The following is a 13374-nucleotide window of genomic DNA, read 5'->3' as shown; positions in this document are numbered from 1 at the left end:
TGTATTGTATAGTATTATTCGCCGATCTGCGCTGACATCGCTAAGGATATACGAGAGCACAAAGCTGTGTCCGAACAAGTTACCAGAGGCTCTGGTCGAGGTTATCCTCAATCCGCGCTGGCTATCTATGCAAGTTTCAGTGATATTCTTTAAGATGCTCCTATTCGGCTCTTTAACCAGACCCCGTAGTAGGAAGTACGAGATTCCCTCGTGGGAAGTCTTCCAGCATTGACGCATACACACAAAGTAAATGGTAGCTTAGAACCGATCGTTAACAGCTATGAGAGCTATCGGTACTCTGGGAAAGGTTAGCACTGGAGAATCCAAGCTCCAGTGTATCTATGACGGTGCGACAGATGCGACAGTATATTGCCGACAAGCAGGGAATATGGAGCGACTGCGAGGACACATTCTCCAGTTCAGTCCGTATAATTTAGCCGTGATACAATCCAAAACGAATTCTGAAGCATCATCGCTATCCCGGGTCTAGACAGCTCTGGTAGTCAACGTATACTAAGCGAGACCCAGCTGGCGAAAACAGTCACCATGGAGAGGTGCCAGCGCGGTGATCATGTAGTGGTCAAGTAGAAGCCTAGACCGTGGGGGCTTGAAAGAATTAAATAAGTTCTAGTCCATAATATCCGGATCTTTCTATCTGACGTACGCGACGGGATTTTCGATGACAAACCAAATAGTGACCTGTGATCTAGAATAGTTCTCGAAGCTGGAATATGACTGTGGATTGATCAGCGACCCACTTTATAATTAATGGCCTGAGGCAACGGGGTCGTTTCACTCATGAAGGCAAAGTCAGCCGCTTCTAGTGTAGAACAGCTCCAGGAGATATATGACAGATACTACTCAGGCGTAGTATTTATACCCGAACTGTTAGATTGATAGTATTCATTGCCTCTAGATATGGTATAAAATTGACGAGTGTGATAGACTTCTCTCAGTCGCGATATTCCTTGTTAGGTTGGTCGATCTACCCCTCGAATATTAGGTGCAATCTCACAGAGCACAGATAACTGGCCTTAACATGGTACTGATGAAGTCGTGTTGTCCTATGGACAAGACTGACTAGCTAGTTTCACTGTCGCATAGTCTCAGCCATAACTGACGAAGCAGGCAGTTGAAACCTCTTGCTTCTAGGTTCCTGCAAGATTAGTCATGGAAAGGTCTAGAAAAATAAAATAGGGTTTTGCAAAGCTCTCAGAGCTAGTATCGTGATTAGAGTGTTGGCGATCTCTTCTAGACTGTAGTATGTCTCAGTTACTTGGCAATCCGACAATTCGACTGCGTCGTCGTAGCATGCCTTTTTGAGGCATATTTCTATTGCATAGTTTTACATTAGCTATTTAGCTCTGCTACGAGTGACTGATCGCGCTGGATGTCCCGACGTGGCCAACACTTGGTCTAGAGACCTTGCGTAAATGTCAAGTCACGTCAGCACGTGTTCGCGCAAAGTAAAGTGACGATCATCGCTGATGTGCGAGAATCTGGCATTGATTGTCTACCTCAAGAGCACCATGTTAGCGCACGGAATATCACTTTGTCAATGCGCTAGATGCCTGGAAAGATAGTTCGTCGTCCGGCTTGTAAAAGGTGATTGTATGCAGGGTGGTATGAAACACGATCACTTGAGCAGGTGCAACCCCTCAATCGACAGCCTTAGCAAGGCGGCATACTCTAGTGTAGAGCGCTAATGCACCATGTATAGTGTGTAAGGGGCATATGGTCGAAGTGGTGCATTCGTTTTGTACTGATTAGATAGAACCTATCATCTGATGAATGAACATCTTTATCTTCCGCGTGCATGCCTTGGGCCCAGTTAACAACATGAATTGTCTGGGAGTTGCTTATCTCCCTAAGCTAAGCGTAGAAATCTAAGCCATGTGTAGAAGTTTGACCGCACAGCTTCTATGGAGTCAACAGGAGCGATTTCCAGCATGACAGGTGTCACGACCTGCTCATGACGCAGATATGTCCGGAAGCGACCAGGATCCGCTGCCACCAAGGCCTCAGCTGCACGCGGGAATTGATTCTCATTCCGTCCATTCAAACCAATGCTGACGCCCAAAGAATCACCTGCATGCAAAGCCAAGTTCAACTGACGAACGATGATTGAGATGAACCGGAAGGGGAAGAGGGACAGAAGAGGGAGAAGGATGAAGGAAGAGTAGAAAGGGCCGTTAATTATGGGCGGTGGCCCACCGATCCAAGGTGACGCCCGGGGAACCAACCAACCAGATCAGGGCTCCCCTCAGCAGTGACTGGCTTGGACCTCTCTGTCTTGTCTGTCTGTCTTGTCTAGTCTCCTCTCTCTCTCCCTTTCCCTGTCCATCCCATCCATCCATCAATCAATCAATCCAGTCTTTTTGTCCCCTTCTCCTACGTACTTACTACTTCCTGTTTCCCCCCCTCCCCTTTGCCTCCCCCTCTCCCATTCTTTATACATTCCCCCATCTTCTTCATTGCCACAAACCTTTTTTAGTCTCCCTTTCAGCCTTACACACAGGGTAATAATCAATCCTCTCCTCATTCTCCTCCTCCTCCTCCACTCGTGGGCCCGCCCGATCGCCTTCGTGGTCCCTCGTCTCCTCACTACTCACGCCGTCCCCTTTTCGCTCTCGCTGGTCTCCTTCGGGTCGCATGGCCCCCTTCACCCATCCCCGATCAAGGTTCTAGTCTCTTGTTCGGGCCACCCTTGGAAACTCCTCCTCGCCTACCTAATTTAGCACCCTCTCTCAGCCTGCCCTCCTTTCCCTCCTCCGTGCGCGCATCGCCTTGCTTCATCCGCTCCTGTCTTCGATCCCCAGCCTGATTCGCCTCCCCCCCTTTTACCCTCATCAGTCAACTCCCATATCGGTTCAGCTATCCCCAACGGAATTTTCGCTGCAATCTATTCTCTCTCTTAAAGTTTTCATCGATTCCGAATTGCTAGCTTAGCCTTCCTTTCTTCCCCTCGCGCTATCTGACTCGTGCGGCTTCACGAGGTGTGTCAGAACCAAACCATGTCGGTCACCGAAGACCCCAAAGTTGATCCCATGTCGCCCACCTCCGACTCCAACCTGCCTTCGCAGTCCACAACCATTGCCGTGCCGTCGTCAGAATCCCAGGAGCTTCCTAGTGCCGCCCCTCATCCCGATAACGCCCAGGCCGAGAGCCAAGAGTCCAGTTCGGTGGATGCGAAGCCCACAGACAATAATGAGGACAATACGTCAGCACCCGTTCCCAAGCAGGACCCTGTAGATGCGGCTCCATCTGCAAGCGCATCTCCTGAACAACACGATGAGGCGAAGGCTCCGGCAGCTGGCTCCGAGCCATCGTCCCAGGGATCAGATGAGGCTGCCAAAGAGGAGGAGGACACAGGCCCATCCTTAGTGATCACCCTGCTCTTGATAACAGGCTCCCGACACCCGTTCAAGATCGATGGAAAGTATCTACGGAAACGGTCGGTCAATGTAGAGAATTACGATCCCTTCGCCATGAGTGTATACACGTTGAAGGAATTGATCTGGCGGGAATGGCGCCAAGGTATGCGTGCAATAGCCAGGGTTGTCTCGGAAGTTGCGGGTGGCTAACATATGATTTCTGGCAGACTGGGAGCCGCGGCCATCATCGCCCAGCTCCATCCGACTCATCTCATTCGGCAAGCTGCTTGATGACAAAGCCCCGTTATCAGGTATCTATCACCTCTACCGCTTCTCTGGTGCTGGTACTGATCTATTATCATCTAGACTCCAAGTTCAGCCGGGACGCTCCCAATGTGGTTCACATGACTGTGAAGCCCCAGGAGATCGTTGACGAAGAAGACGCCAAGTCCAAACCCCAGTACACCCGGGAGCGGGAGACCAGTGAGCGTAGCCCTGGCTGTCGCTGCATCATCCAATAATGAATAGCACGGTTTCCGCCCGAGAAAGGAGACGACAGAAGTCATATACTTAAGGCAGCCCTCCCTTGCTTGCGTCCTCGGGAACTGCCATTATCGCTTTGCCCTCCCAGATACCAATGCCAAGCTCACTTGCTTGTGCTATTTGAAGATTCGTCGATACGAGCTTTCTTCTAGACCCTTATTGGAGCCTTGTTGCTTCTCTCCTGCTGGGTTCGAGTAGGCTTTGGTCCTCCCTCGCGCTTGTTCGCCTTTTTTTGCCGCAAGACATTGCATGTGGTTGGCTGTCTGACCGTAATGAGACGGCGTTATGGATGGGTTATCATCACTTTACCAGCATCGCTGCATTGACATTTACCCCGTTGTCTGTTCCACCAAGTGGTCACCGTTTGGCTTGCATAGTTCCATGAGTCGCTTGATGCTGCTCCGCTTCCGCTTATTTCGTATATACCCTAAAGCTCATGTTCTTGCTTGCTCTCCCGCCCCCTGTGTTGTCTCGTTGGCCGGTCTCGAATTTGTTGCATTTATGTTCACATATTGGAAGCCTATCTCTTGCAATTGCTTACATGGTCCTTTGCCGTTCTGCTGTGTTTCTGTTGCGTTAGGGCTTGGACCGACGAATTTGCAGTGCTCACGGAAGACCCTGGTGGCCCTCTTCCGATCTGGCCAGCCATTTGATTGAATCTAGTTTGAGATACGGGGCTTGTGCGACCCACAGGTTGATGTCAAATATAGCGTTTCCTTGGTTTGAGGCCAGCGGAAACTACATAATGTACAAAGATTGCACATATGGTAGCTATTCAGCCTGTAGTAGTACTTTCCTTTCAACCAACGTAGGCTTACTCAAAATTGTTGGAGTAGATGTAACCACCATTTATTGATTGTATTGTATAATTTACCGCAGACAGCGCCTGTATCAAGAAATAAGAGGAAAACAAACTTAAAATCCGATTCATAACAACCCATTCAACAGCCAACCAATGAGTTTAAGTAAAGCCATGCCATGCCATGTCATGTCCAGACCAGACTAAGAACTGCCACTACCACCCACTCAGTGATCCATACGCAATCTCTTCTCCATCTCATCATGGAAAGCAGGCGGTTCACGGAACTCATCACCTAAACCCCCACTCGTTAGCAAAACACACACACAACCAAACATACAAACAGAGGAAAGAGTAGGTATAGGTAAAAACTCACCCTTAAACACATCCTCCCAACCCACCTCAGCATCCCTACCACCAAGGACCAAAATATCCTCATGGAGATTTCCCATTCCGAGACCACCCAACGCAGCAGGCCTGAACGTCCCATCCCGCACGATCTTCAACTCCATGCCGCGGCGCACGGGTTCCGCGATGCCGTACGCCCGACGCAGCGACTCCATTTTCAATGCATCCTGGGTGGCGCGCCACGCGAGGAGGCGGGCTTCGAGCGGGTGCGTCGAGGATGGGGTGGTGGTCGCTGTGGAGGGAGGGCCCCGGGGTGCTTGAAGAGTGATGTTGTCGCGGAGGGTGTCGGGGAGACCGGGGGCCGAGGGGGCGCCCTTGGAGGGGTGGGGGAGGTCGATGACGGCGCGGGTGGTCGTGTTGGTTGTTTGAGTTGGGTTGCTGGAGGGGGGGGCGATGCGGAGGGACTATTGATCTTTGTTAGTTATCCGTTCTGTATGAATGAGGGTTTGGGGGTGGTGAGGGTTATCGGGGAGGTTGTGAAGTAGGTGGATGGATGAACAGACCATTGTGACGGTTGTGATGGGAGTTTTATTTGTAGGGTGGTATATGTGTTGTGTCGAGGGCTGATATTAGTAGTTGTTAGATGAGTGTGGTTGTTCGTGAGATGGGAGGTTGAAAGTCGGAGGAGGATAGTTAAGCAGTGTCAGTAAGTAGAGGTAACCGACGTAGCACTCAAGCAAGCACCAGCAGCTCTGACATCGCAGCCAGGCAGCCAGTCCACTGGCGCGTTCCCGCAGCAAAGCTCCTCCGGCGCACCACACCCACCACCTCCGCCATCTTTCACCCGTCACGTGATACAATCTCTCTCAGCCCCGTCCAGGAAATGTTTCCCATCCCGATAGCCAATATAACCCACCCAGGCCAAAGCACATCGCCCAGGAGACTAATAAACAAAAATGCCGCCCCTCGTCTCCTCCCTCGCCCTGCGCACGCTCCGGACTCTTGTTCAGCGTCCCGCCGCTATCAAATCCACCACTACCTCCTGCTCTATCACCACCCTCGCCGCTCCCCGACGACCTTTCCAGCCCGTCCTCCGCACGCCCACCGCAGTAGCTGCTGCTGCTGCTGCAGGCAAGACCTCCGTCACATCCTCTTCTTCCTCCATTCTCCGGCAATTCTCCACCTCCCCGTTCCGCCAGGCCACCTACAACCAAGTGCGGCGCGGATGCCGTACTGCGCAGCGCGCACGTCGCTCTCGGTCTCCGGCGCTGATCGGCCGGTCTCAGATGAAGGGAGTGTGTTTGAAGACGGGTATTACGAAGCCTAAGAAGCCGAACTCTGGTGAGCGGAAGACGGCGAGAGTTAGGTTGAGTAGTGGGAAGGTTGTTACGGCTTATATTCCTGGTGAAGGTGAGTTCACTTTCCTCTCCGCTTTGGTCTTTGTGGGATTGGGGGGGGGGGGTTGTGAAGAGAATGAGAGCACATGGGAATCATGGACTTGGATGGATGAGGCTAATTGGTTCATGGTGTGTAGGACACAATATCCAGCAGCACAGTGTCGTTATGGTGCGTGGTGGTCGTGTGCCTGATTGTCCTGGTGTGAAGTACCATTTGGTTCGTGGTGCGATGGATTTGGTACGTCTTACTTTCTGCAATTGGGTTTTTGGAAATTGGGGTGGAATTGGCTAACTTCTCTCAGGGTGGTGTTGCTTCTCGGTTGAACAGTCGGTCGAAGTATGGTACGAAGAAGCCTAAGAAGGATTAGTTGGGTATGAGGGATGTTGCTTGTGCTTGATTATATTTTTTGGTATTGTTTGTATCATTACATCGTGCTTTGACGGATCTTTATATCGTTGTTATTATTAGAACACGGCTATGTACATTTATGAGGCTTGCCTGGCTACAGAGCAGTTATTTTTCTTTCCCTTTGCATCCCGACTCCATCCAGTACATCCTGCAAACGATCTCTGTACTTTGCAACCCCTATACCCGGAATATAGAGAAAAATGATGCGCGCTTGTGAAGTGAAGTTCCCGACAATCTTATAAACACATGACACCCTCGTCCGGAAATCAAGAAATGAAGAATATTTTTTCAAATGTTGTGAACCTGCGCCCAGCATTCAGCAGGAGGGTTGGAAATGGTTCAGTAATGAGCTGGGATTTGTCCCGTTAGTGGACGTTTTCTTATGCCTGGACAGAGCCACTCGATCGTGCTGGTCAAGAGATGTCCGGCTTTGCTGATCACATGCACGGCCAATTTTGCGCTTCGCAACGACATAATTTCCAATTACTTTTCGAGTGATATATTCAGTCATGAGCCCCTCAGCTCTCATTCTCGTAGCCCTTAGGCTTGTCCATGTCGTTGACTTGGAAGAACCGGGACGTGCCTGTACGTTGCTCGTTAGTTTTGATGCCCGAACGGAAGAAAAGTGGGGAACTTACAAGAGTATCCCTTCCAGTCAAAGTTGTCCTTAGGGTTGCAGTGGCACTTCAGGTCCAACCTTAGCTGCTCGCCAGTCGGGCAGTGGGTGAATGGGACATGGTAGTAGCCAATCTCGTTGAAGAAGTGGATCTGCTCCTTCTTCAAGAGAAGTCCCGCGGCGATAGAGTGCACCGGCGCATCGCCCCAGCGTTCATAGAAGAAGCCACCAGCGTGGTCGAGCGTCTCAAAGTAGTCAATGTATTCCTTGGAGCGCAGCCATTCCAGACTTCCAATCTCAAAGTTAGACCACTACAAATTGGTTAGTTAAGCCAGCGGAGAGGTTAAGGGGCAATACTCACAAAGTGACACTTGTTGTAAGTCTTGCCGCCATCATCACTCAAGAAACCCATAGAGTTGCCGTCCGCGATATGCTCCGGGTGCTCCTCCATGAACTTTTGCACCGTACCCCACAGGCTCGGGATGGTGTCGTAGTACTCGTACAGACTCAGCACAAAGCTGTACTTCTTGTCGTTCTCTTTCACGTAGCGGAATGGGTCAAAGCTGACATCGCAGAAGAGCTCAATGCTGGGCTCCACGCGCCAGTAGTACTCATAGTTCAGCATCAGCGGGTGCCGGAAGAAGAATCCGGATTCATAACGGCACATGTGACGGTAGCTCTCCGAGTCGCCGTAGATGATCTTCTTCTCTCCCATCTCCTGTCGGACCTTCTTCGCCTTATCCTGGTCGATCCACTCGGGATATGACCAATGTTCCTTCGGAATCACGCCATAGAACGTATTGCCGGAGATCAAGGCTGAGGTGACCTTCTTGAACTCGTCATCGAAGGGCTTGTCGTTCAAGAACACCCAGTCGTAGTGATAGTTGTGGTTAAAGCGGTCTTCCACCGTCCGGATGGACTTGACCATCTCCCAAAGATCAGTGTTGCGAGCGAGGGTCACGAAGGTGGCGTTCACGCGATCCGTCGGGATGTCTTTGATCGGTCCACTTGATGACAGCGCATCATTGTGCGAGGAGGGAGAGGAGGAAAAGGTATCTTTGTAGGTCGCGGGGTTCAACTTGGTGCCGATGTTCTCGGGGATTGGGATAGCGCTCCTAGAGATGAAAAAGAAGACGGCCAACCCCTTGAAGCCAGTCAGTGATGCGAAAGGGGTCCTGTGGCGGGGCCAGACACACTCACCGTGATGGCAAACAGAAGATATCGCAATGGCCCTATAGCCATGATGTGAAGGGCACTGCGCTGTGCCGAAGCGTCGGTGAGGAGGTGGGAAAAGCAATGCTTGGTTGCGCAGGGCTGAATACGGGTGCCTGTTGCGCAGTGTCGGAGAACAAAGGAGGAGGGAGAGTGAGGATCAGAATGCTGATGAAGTTGACAAACGAATGACGGACAGCTAGTATGTAAGGAAGGAAGAAATCCCGAGAGATGGGGCCTCTCTCTCGATCTAGGCAGTTGTGACAGGCCCGGTGAGAAATGCGCCTCCCAGATATTCTTGGGGAATCTATGGGCGATCGGTAACGACGATGCAGCAGATGATGGACCCGCGGCGCATCAGGCAAAGATTAAAGTTAGTTGGCAATTCGGGGCACTGGTTGTCGATCCTGACCACGGCTGCTCGTGCTTCCCCAACCGTTCTTTATGATTAGAAAAAGTTGAGTCTGAACGTAAATATTTCAGGAGATTGGAGGTCAAATGTGGGAGAAAAAAGGCAGATGTCAACAAAGCGCCAGCGTAAGTTGGCAGTCTAGCCTATTTGCCCCGGGATGGTGAGGGCGACGTAATTTCCCCCATTATTGGCCGGGCCACGTACGTCGCACCGATTTTGAGCCATCCAGTGGATGCGTGAGATAAGAAAAGTATACATTCCGACATTTGATTTCTACAAGGAGGAAACTTTTACTCTTTCGTAGGGAGGGGTTGTGTCTATACCAGAAATGACGTTAAGGAAGGGATGCGATCGATGTTTGAGGGTATCAGTCCATCTGGCTGGGCGTCGATCCCATCCTGCCTTGGGGTTGGGGACCACATACTACATACTCCCTATAGGGCGAGATGGACCAGATAATATAATACATGCAAAGCACTGCCCTAAACGCTACTTTATGAAGTAGACAATTATCCGTGTACTCCGAAGGCTTTCGAGTATGGGGTGATATACATAGATACTAAAAGGGGTCGTTCTCATATCTACAAAGTCCATTATCTTCCGAGTCCAACGGAGACAACAGGAGACCTGATGACTAAGGGGCAACCGCTTCCCCGTGATGCGGTGGCCAATTGTCTGCCTTAATGCCTTAATGTCTTACTGCCTCAGGCTTTCAGGCCACAGCGGACTAAGCTAAAGCGGGTGATATCAGACCGGCTGTGAACCTCATCCCGCACTACCCAATTATGCCGCGGTGGTAATTCTCGCCCTCTTCCTACACCCACTGCCTTACCCCCCCCACCCCCCGCTTCCCCCGAAGATGTCCTTCTTCGGCTTTAATACCACCCTGCCTAGGGATCGAGCTCCTGCGGGCGAACAGAGGGGTATCTTCGACACCCCTGATCCGTTCGCCGAAGTTGCCCGCGCCAGACTGGCAGCAAACTTCCGAGACGACAAGGATGACGACGTGTAAGTCTCCCCCACTCTGCTTCACTTAGATCAATTGAGACAACGGGGAGCATGGAGCTGACCAGCGGCGCTTTCTTTCAATTGCTATAGCATCGACTTTGAGGATACGTACGATGGCCTGGGAGACCAACTGGACGATGACCAGGATGCGTTCAACGATGACACGTTTGGTGGCGGCTTCGACACCGGCCCGGTTGGAAAGGATTTCGACTTCTTTGGAAAGACTGCTCAGGTCGCCGATGTGATCGGAGAGGAGCAGATCCGTTACAGCCTTCAGAAACCCGGTGCGCCTGCGACCGCTCCTTCGCAACCCGCGGCCGATGCTGCTCTGCCAGACACTGCAGACCAGAAGCCCAAACGGTCTGGCTATGAGAAGTACAACGACCCGGGTTACATCCCTGATCTTCAAGCCAAGTCTAGCGTCTGGGGCATGTCGAAGAAGCCGGAACAGCAATTCCAGCAACAGCTGCAGCAGCTGCAGCAGCCCACGCCCCAGATGGTAGCGCAAGCAAAGAAGATGCTGAGTCTCGAGGAGGTGGAAGCGCAGCTGCGGAGACAGGGTCCATCTTCGCTCCCCGCCCAAATCCCACTGTCCCTTCCGCAGTCGATGCCAGAGCCCACCCAGCCTCTCCAGCGAGCTCAGATGCCCCCTCTGCCCGAAGGCTTCCCGCAGCTGCCGCCTGAGATTCTACAGGCCCAGTTCGCCAAGGGTGTCCCACCGGCACTGTTGCAGCACCAGCCACCCATGGTTCCGGAGCCGTACCCGCTCCCTCCAAACCTGCCGATTCATATGCTGCAAAATGCTAACTTGCCTCCTCAGCACATGGTGCCTCCCCAACGTCAGGCGATGCCACCGGCGGCTCAGCGACCCCAGCAGCAGCAACCGCCCCTGCCCCAAGCTCCCCGTGGTAACAACGCGCAACTGCCCGTGATTACCAACTCCCAGCAGTTGATGCACCTGACGGAGGAGCAGCGCGTAGCGTACTTGATGGAAGATGCCAAGCGTGCGAAGCGCAACCACAAGATCTTCCTTTTGTCCAGGGGTAACGGACTGATGACCCCGCAGGACAAGAACTTCATCACCCGGATCCAGCTTCAGCAACTAGTCGCTGCTGCTGGCAACGTGGCGGACTCTGATGCAGAAGCTGTCTTGGCAGAGGACTTCTACTATCAGGTCTACAGCCAGATCCGGGGTGCGCCGCGGCAACATCCGCACCAACCTCTGGGTCACTTTGCGCAGACATACCTTCTCCAGACAGGCAACAGGCTCGGGGGGCATGGCTCTCGCCGGCAGTTCCAGAGCGCCGACAACCACATGCAGAGAATGCAGCAGCAGGTCCAGCGTGCGGTGGAGGCTGCTAAGCAGAAGCCTAAGAATAAGCAGCTTATCATCGAGGGCAGCTTGGGTAAGATCTCTTTCAGCAACGCGAAGACGCCAAAGCCCATGCTCAACATCAAGCGTCCGGAGAGCTCGGAGGGCGCTAAGACGGTGAAGAAGCCGCACACCGATCTGAGCGTTAGCGATCGCAAATCAGTCCTGACCAACCTGGAGAGTGTATACAGCACGCTCATGGATATGGAAGACATGGAGCGCACGATGCCTCCCCCGCCGGATGAGAATGATCCCGAGGCCATTCAGAAGCACATGGAATGGAGACAGAAGATCCGTTCGCTCAACCAGAAGCTGTGGCGCAATCTTAAGGTCATGGAACCCATTGTTCCCAACACCAACACTCCCCACCCGTTCATTGCCTTCCTTGCTTATCCCAAGGGCAAGAAGGCCATTCCCCGCATTTTCCGCCACATTGATCAGGAGCAGCGCGTTACTATTCTTACTATGATTGTTGTACACTTGGATTCTCTGGACGTTGTCCGACGCGCCCAGCCTGTTCCGGGTGAGACTCAGCCCTCTCTGGCCGTTCGGGAAGCCATCGAACTTTTCTCTCAGGCCGTCATGCCCAGTCTTCTGGGATACGTGAACGAGGCACCATTCAATATCATCATCGGATTGCTGGGGCTTGTCATTGCGCAGACGCATGTCCAGATGATCTCGAGGACCCGCATTGGACTTGGAATCTTGACCATGCTTCTCAGTCGCGCCGAAATTGTGAAGGAAGCTGGACAGGCTACGGAGCGGGACTGGCAGCAGTGGGTTGAGAAGTTCAATGTGTTGTTTGACACCCTTGAACCTACCTTTGCGGATATCTTCCCCAGCGCGATCAATGCTGGCGACGACATGTATGTGTGGCAGTTCTTGGCTGCCGTTGGTATCGGAGCTAGCCCCGAACAACAGCAACGCCTCGTTATTGCGGTCAAGTAAGTTCCACCCCCTCGTCTGCATGGTTTACATTGTATTAACCGTTCTACAGGGACCGGGTGATGGAGACGGTGACTTACAGCAAGACGCTTCCTGCCGATATGGCCAGCGCGCGTCTTGGCAACGTCAACCTCTTCATGCGGGCTATTGGCCTCGATGTTGAACTTCTAGGTTAGATGGCGGGGGCGACTTCCACGAGATACTTCTTTCGCTGGCCAATTCCCACAGCTCCTTGGGCAGGCTCTTGCCCCGATTATGCGTTATCCAGGACCGGACAGAAACCTATCTCAGTATCAATCGTGAACACCCGAGTCCCAACATGACAGGATCTGTTAGGTGGACTCCGGGCAGATGTCCTTAGTGAATTTGGCCTATATTTAAAGACCGATACCCGGTAAACGGGTGCTCGGGAGGGGACAACTGGCTGAAAGGTCAGTTTGTCTCTTGAGACGCGAAGCCGAGGTATGACGGCGTGCTATTGCAGCCGAATAATGGCACTGGCGAATGAAGCGCGTGCGACCAGTGATGTATTATGTACGCATCACCATGATTCTTATGTTCCGTCCCACGACATGTTTGGTGGGTCTGTCAATAGTGATGTCTTCTAGCTATGTCTTCATGTGTTCTCTTCAATCCTATTTCTTTTATTTTGGAAAAATTCTTGTCGGTAGCCGTGGGTTTTGTATGGATCAGCCGAGTAGCCTGACCCTGCAATGTGGAGGGACGGACTTATCCACCTTATCATTTTATATTCACCGGCAAATCTCCAGCCTTGTCTGAGGCAGTGCACTATCCCGATCTATTTCAACCACTGACTTCATCACCAGCTGTCACGAAACCTTCCATCCAAAGATGGCATTTCCAACTCTCCTCCAAGTCGATCCCGATATGGTTGGATGATCTCCAATCCCGTCGCATCACCCATAACTCAGACCACGT

The 13374-nt window shown here is 52.1% G+C and overlaps 5 protein-coding genes across 5 annotated transcripts; 3 read left to right on the top strand and 2 right to left on the bottom strand.

The window, feature by feature from the left end:
- Positions 1–2778: 2778 nt before the first annotated feature.
- BO85DRAFT_58223 (uncharacterized protein) lies at positions 2779–4049 on the top strand. The gene is made up of 3 exons (XM_025665502.1): positions 2779–3537; positions 3602–3685; positions 3741–4049. Exons 1-3 carry the CDS (start codon positions 3015–3017, stop codon positions 3893–3895), a joined length of 762 nt encoding a protein of 253 aa, XP_025514014.1. The 5' UTR covers positions 2779–3014; the 3' UTR covers positions 3896–4049.
- Positions 4050–4919: 870 nt separating this feature from the next.
- BO85DRAFT_450741 (proteasome maturation protein) lies at positions 4920–5717 on the bottom strand. Its single transcript, XM_025660450.1, has 3 exons — positions 5628–5717; positions 5093–5528; positions 4920–5011 (listed from the first exon to the last, which is right to left on the bottom strand). Exons 1-3 carry the CDS (start codon positions 5628–5630, stop codon positions 4944–4946), a joined length of 507 nt encoding a protein of 168 aa, XP_025514013.1. The 5' UTR covers positions 5631–5717; the 3' UTR covers positions 4920–4943.
- A 263-nt stretch (positions 5718–5980) lies between these two features.
- BO85DRAFT_450740 (mitochondrial 37S ribosomal protein uS12m) lies at positions 5981–7109 on the top strand. Its single transcript, XM_025660449.1, has 3 exons — positions 5981–6474; positions 6599–6699; positions 6764–7109. The coding sequence occupies exons 1-3, from the start codon at positions 6021–6023 to the stop codon at positions 6827–6829; spliced, it is 621 nt and encodes a 206-aa protein (XP_025514012.1). The 5' UTR covers positions 5981–6020; the 3' UTR covers positions 6830–7109.
- A 279-nt stretch (positions 7110–7388) lies between these two features.
- BO85DRAFT_375468 (glycosyltransferase family 15 protein) lies at positions 7389–8728 on the bottom strand (the record flags this gene model as incomplete). The annotated part of the gene is made up of 4 exons (XM_025656171.1): positions 7389–7453; positions 7509–7797; positions 7848–8630; positions 8687–8728. 4 exons carry the CDS (start codon positions 8726–8728, stop codon positions 7389–7391), a joined length of 1179 nt encoding a protein of 392 aa, XP_025514011.1.
- A 1241-nt stretch (positions 8729–9969) lies between these two features.
- BO85DRAFT_375096 (deadenylation-dependent mRNA-decapping factor PAT1) lies at positions 9970–12611 on the top strand (the record flags this gene model as incomplete). The annotated part of the gene is made up of 3 exons (XM_025656153.1): positions 9970–10118; positions 10209–12434; positions 12488–12611. 3 exons carry the CDS (start codon positions 9970–9972, stop codon positions 12609–12611), a joined length of 2499 nt encoding a protein of 832 aa, XP_025514010.1.
- Between the last annotated feature and the right edge of the window lie 763 nt (positions 12612–13374).

Source organism: Aspergillus piperis, assembly GCF_003184755.1.
Source record: "Aspergillus piperis CBS 112811 unplaced genomic scaffold BO85scaffold_13, whole genome shotgun sequence".
NCBI classification, from domain to species: Eukaryota; Fungi; Ascomycota; class Eurotiomycetes; order Eurotiales; family Aspergillaceae; genus Aspergillus; species Aspergillus piperis.
Note: the sequence above shows the minus strand (reverse complement) of the source record. Positions and strands in the feature narration are given on the sequence as shown.

Bases quoted from the DNA above. Each gene is read 5' to 3' on its own strand.
- BO85DRAFT_58223 (XM_025665502.1), top strand. From the start codon at position 3,015: ATGTCGGTCACCGAAGACCCCAAAGTTGATCCCATGTCGCCCACCTCC. The intron at 3,538-3,601 runs GTATGCGTGCAA...GATTTCTGGCAG, and splicing joins CTGGCGGGAATGGCGCCAAG to ACTGGGAGCCGCGGCCATCA. The intron at 3,686-3,740 runs GTATCTATCACC...ATTATCATCTAG, and splicing joins TGACAAAGCCCCGTTATCAG to ACTCCAAGTTCAGCCGGGAC.
- BO85DRAFT_450741 (XM_025660450.1), bottom strand. The intron at 5,012-5,092 runs GTGAGTTTTTAC...GTGGGGGTTTAG, and splicing joins TTGGGAGGATGTGTTTAAGG to GTGATGAGTTCCGTGAACCG.
- BO85DRAFT_450740 (XM_025660449.1), top strand. From the start codon at position 6,021: ATGCCGCCCCTCGTCTCCTCCCTCGCCCTGCGCACGCTCCGGACTCTT. The intron at 6,475-6,598 runs GTGAGTTCACTT...CATGGTGTGTAG, and splicing joins GGCTTATATTCCTGGTGAAG to GACACAATATCCAGCAGCAC. The intron at 6,700-6,763 runs GTACGTCTTACT...AACTTCTCTCAG, and splicing joins TTCGTGGTGCGATGGATTTG to GGTGGTGTTGCTTCTCGGTT.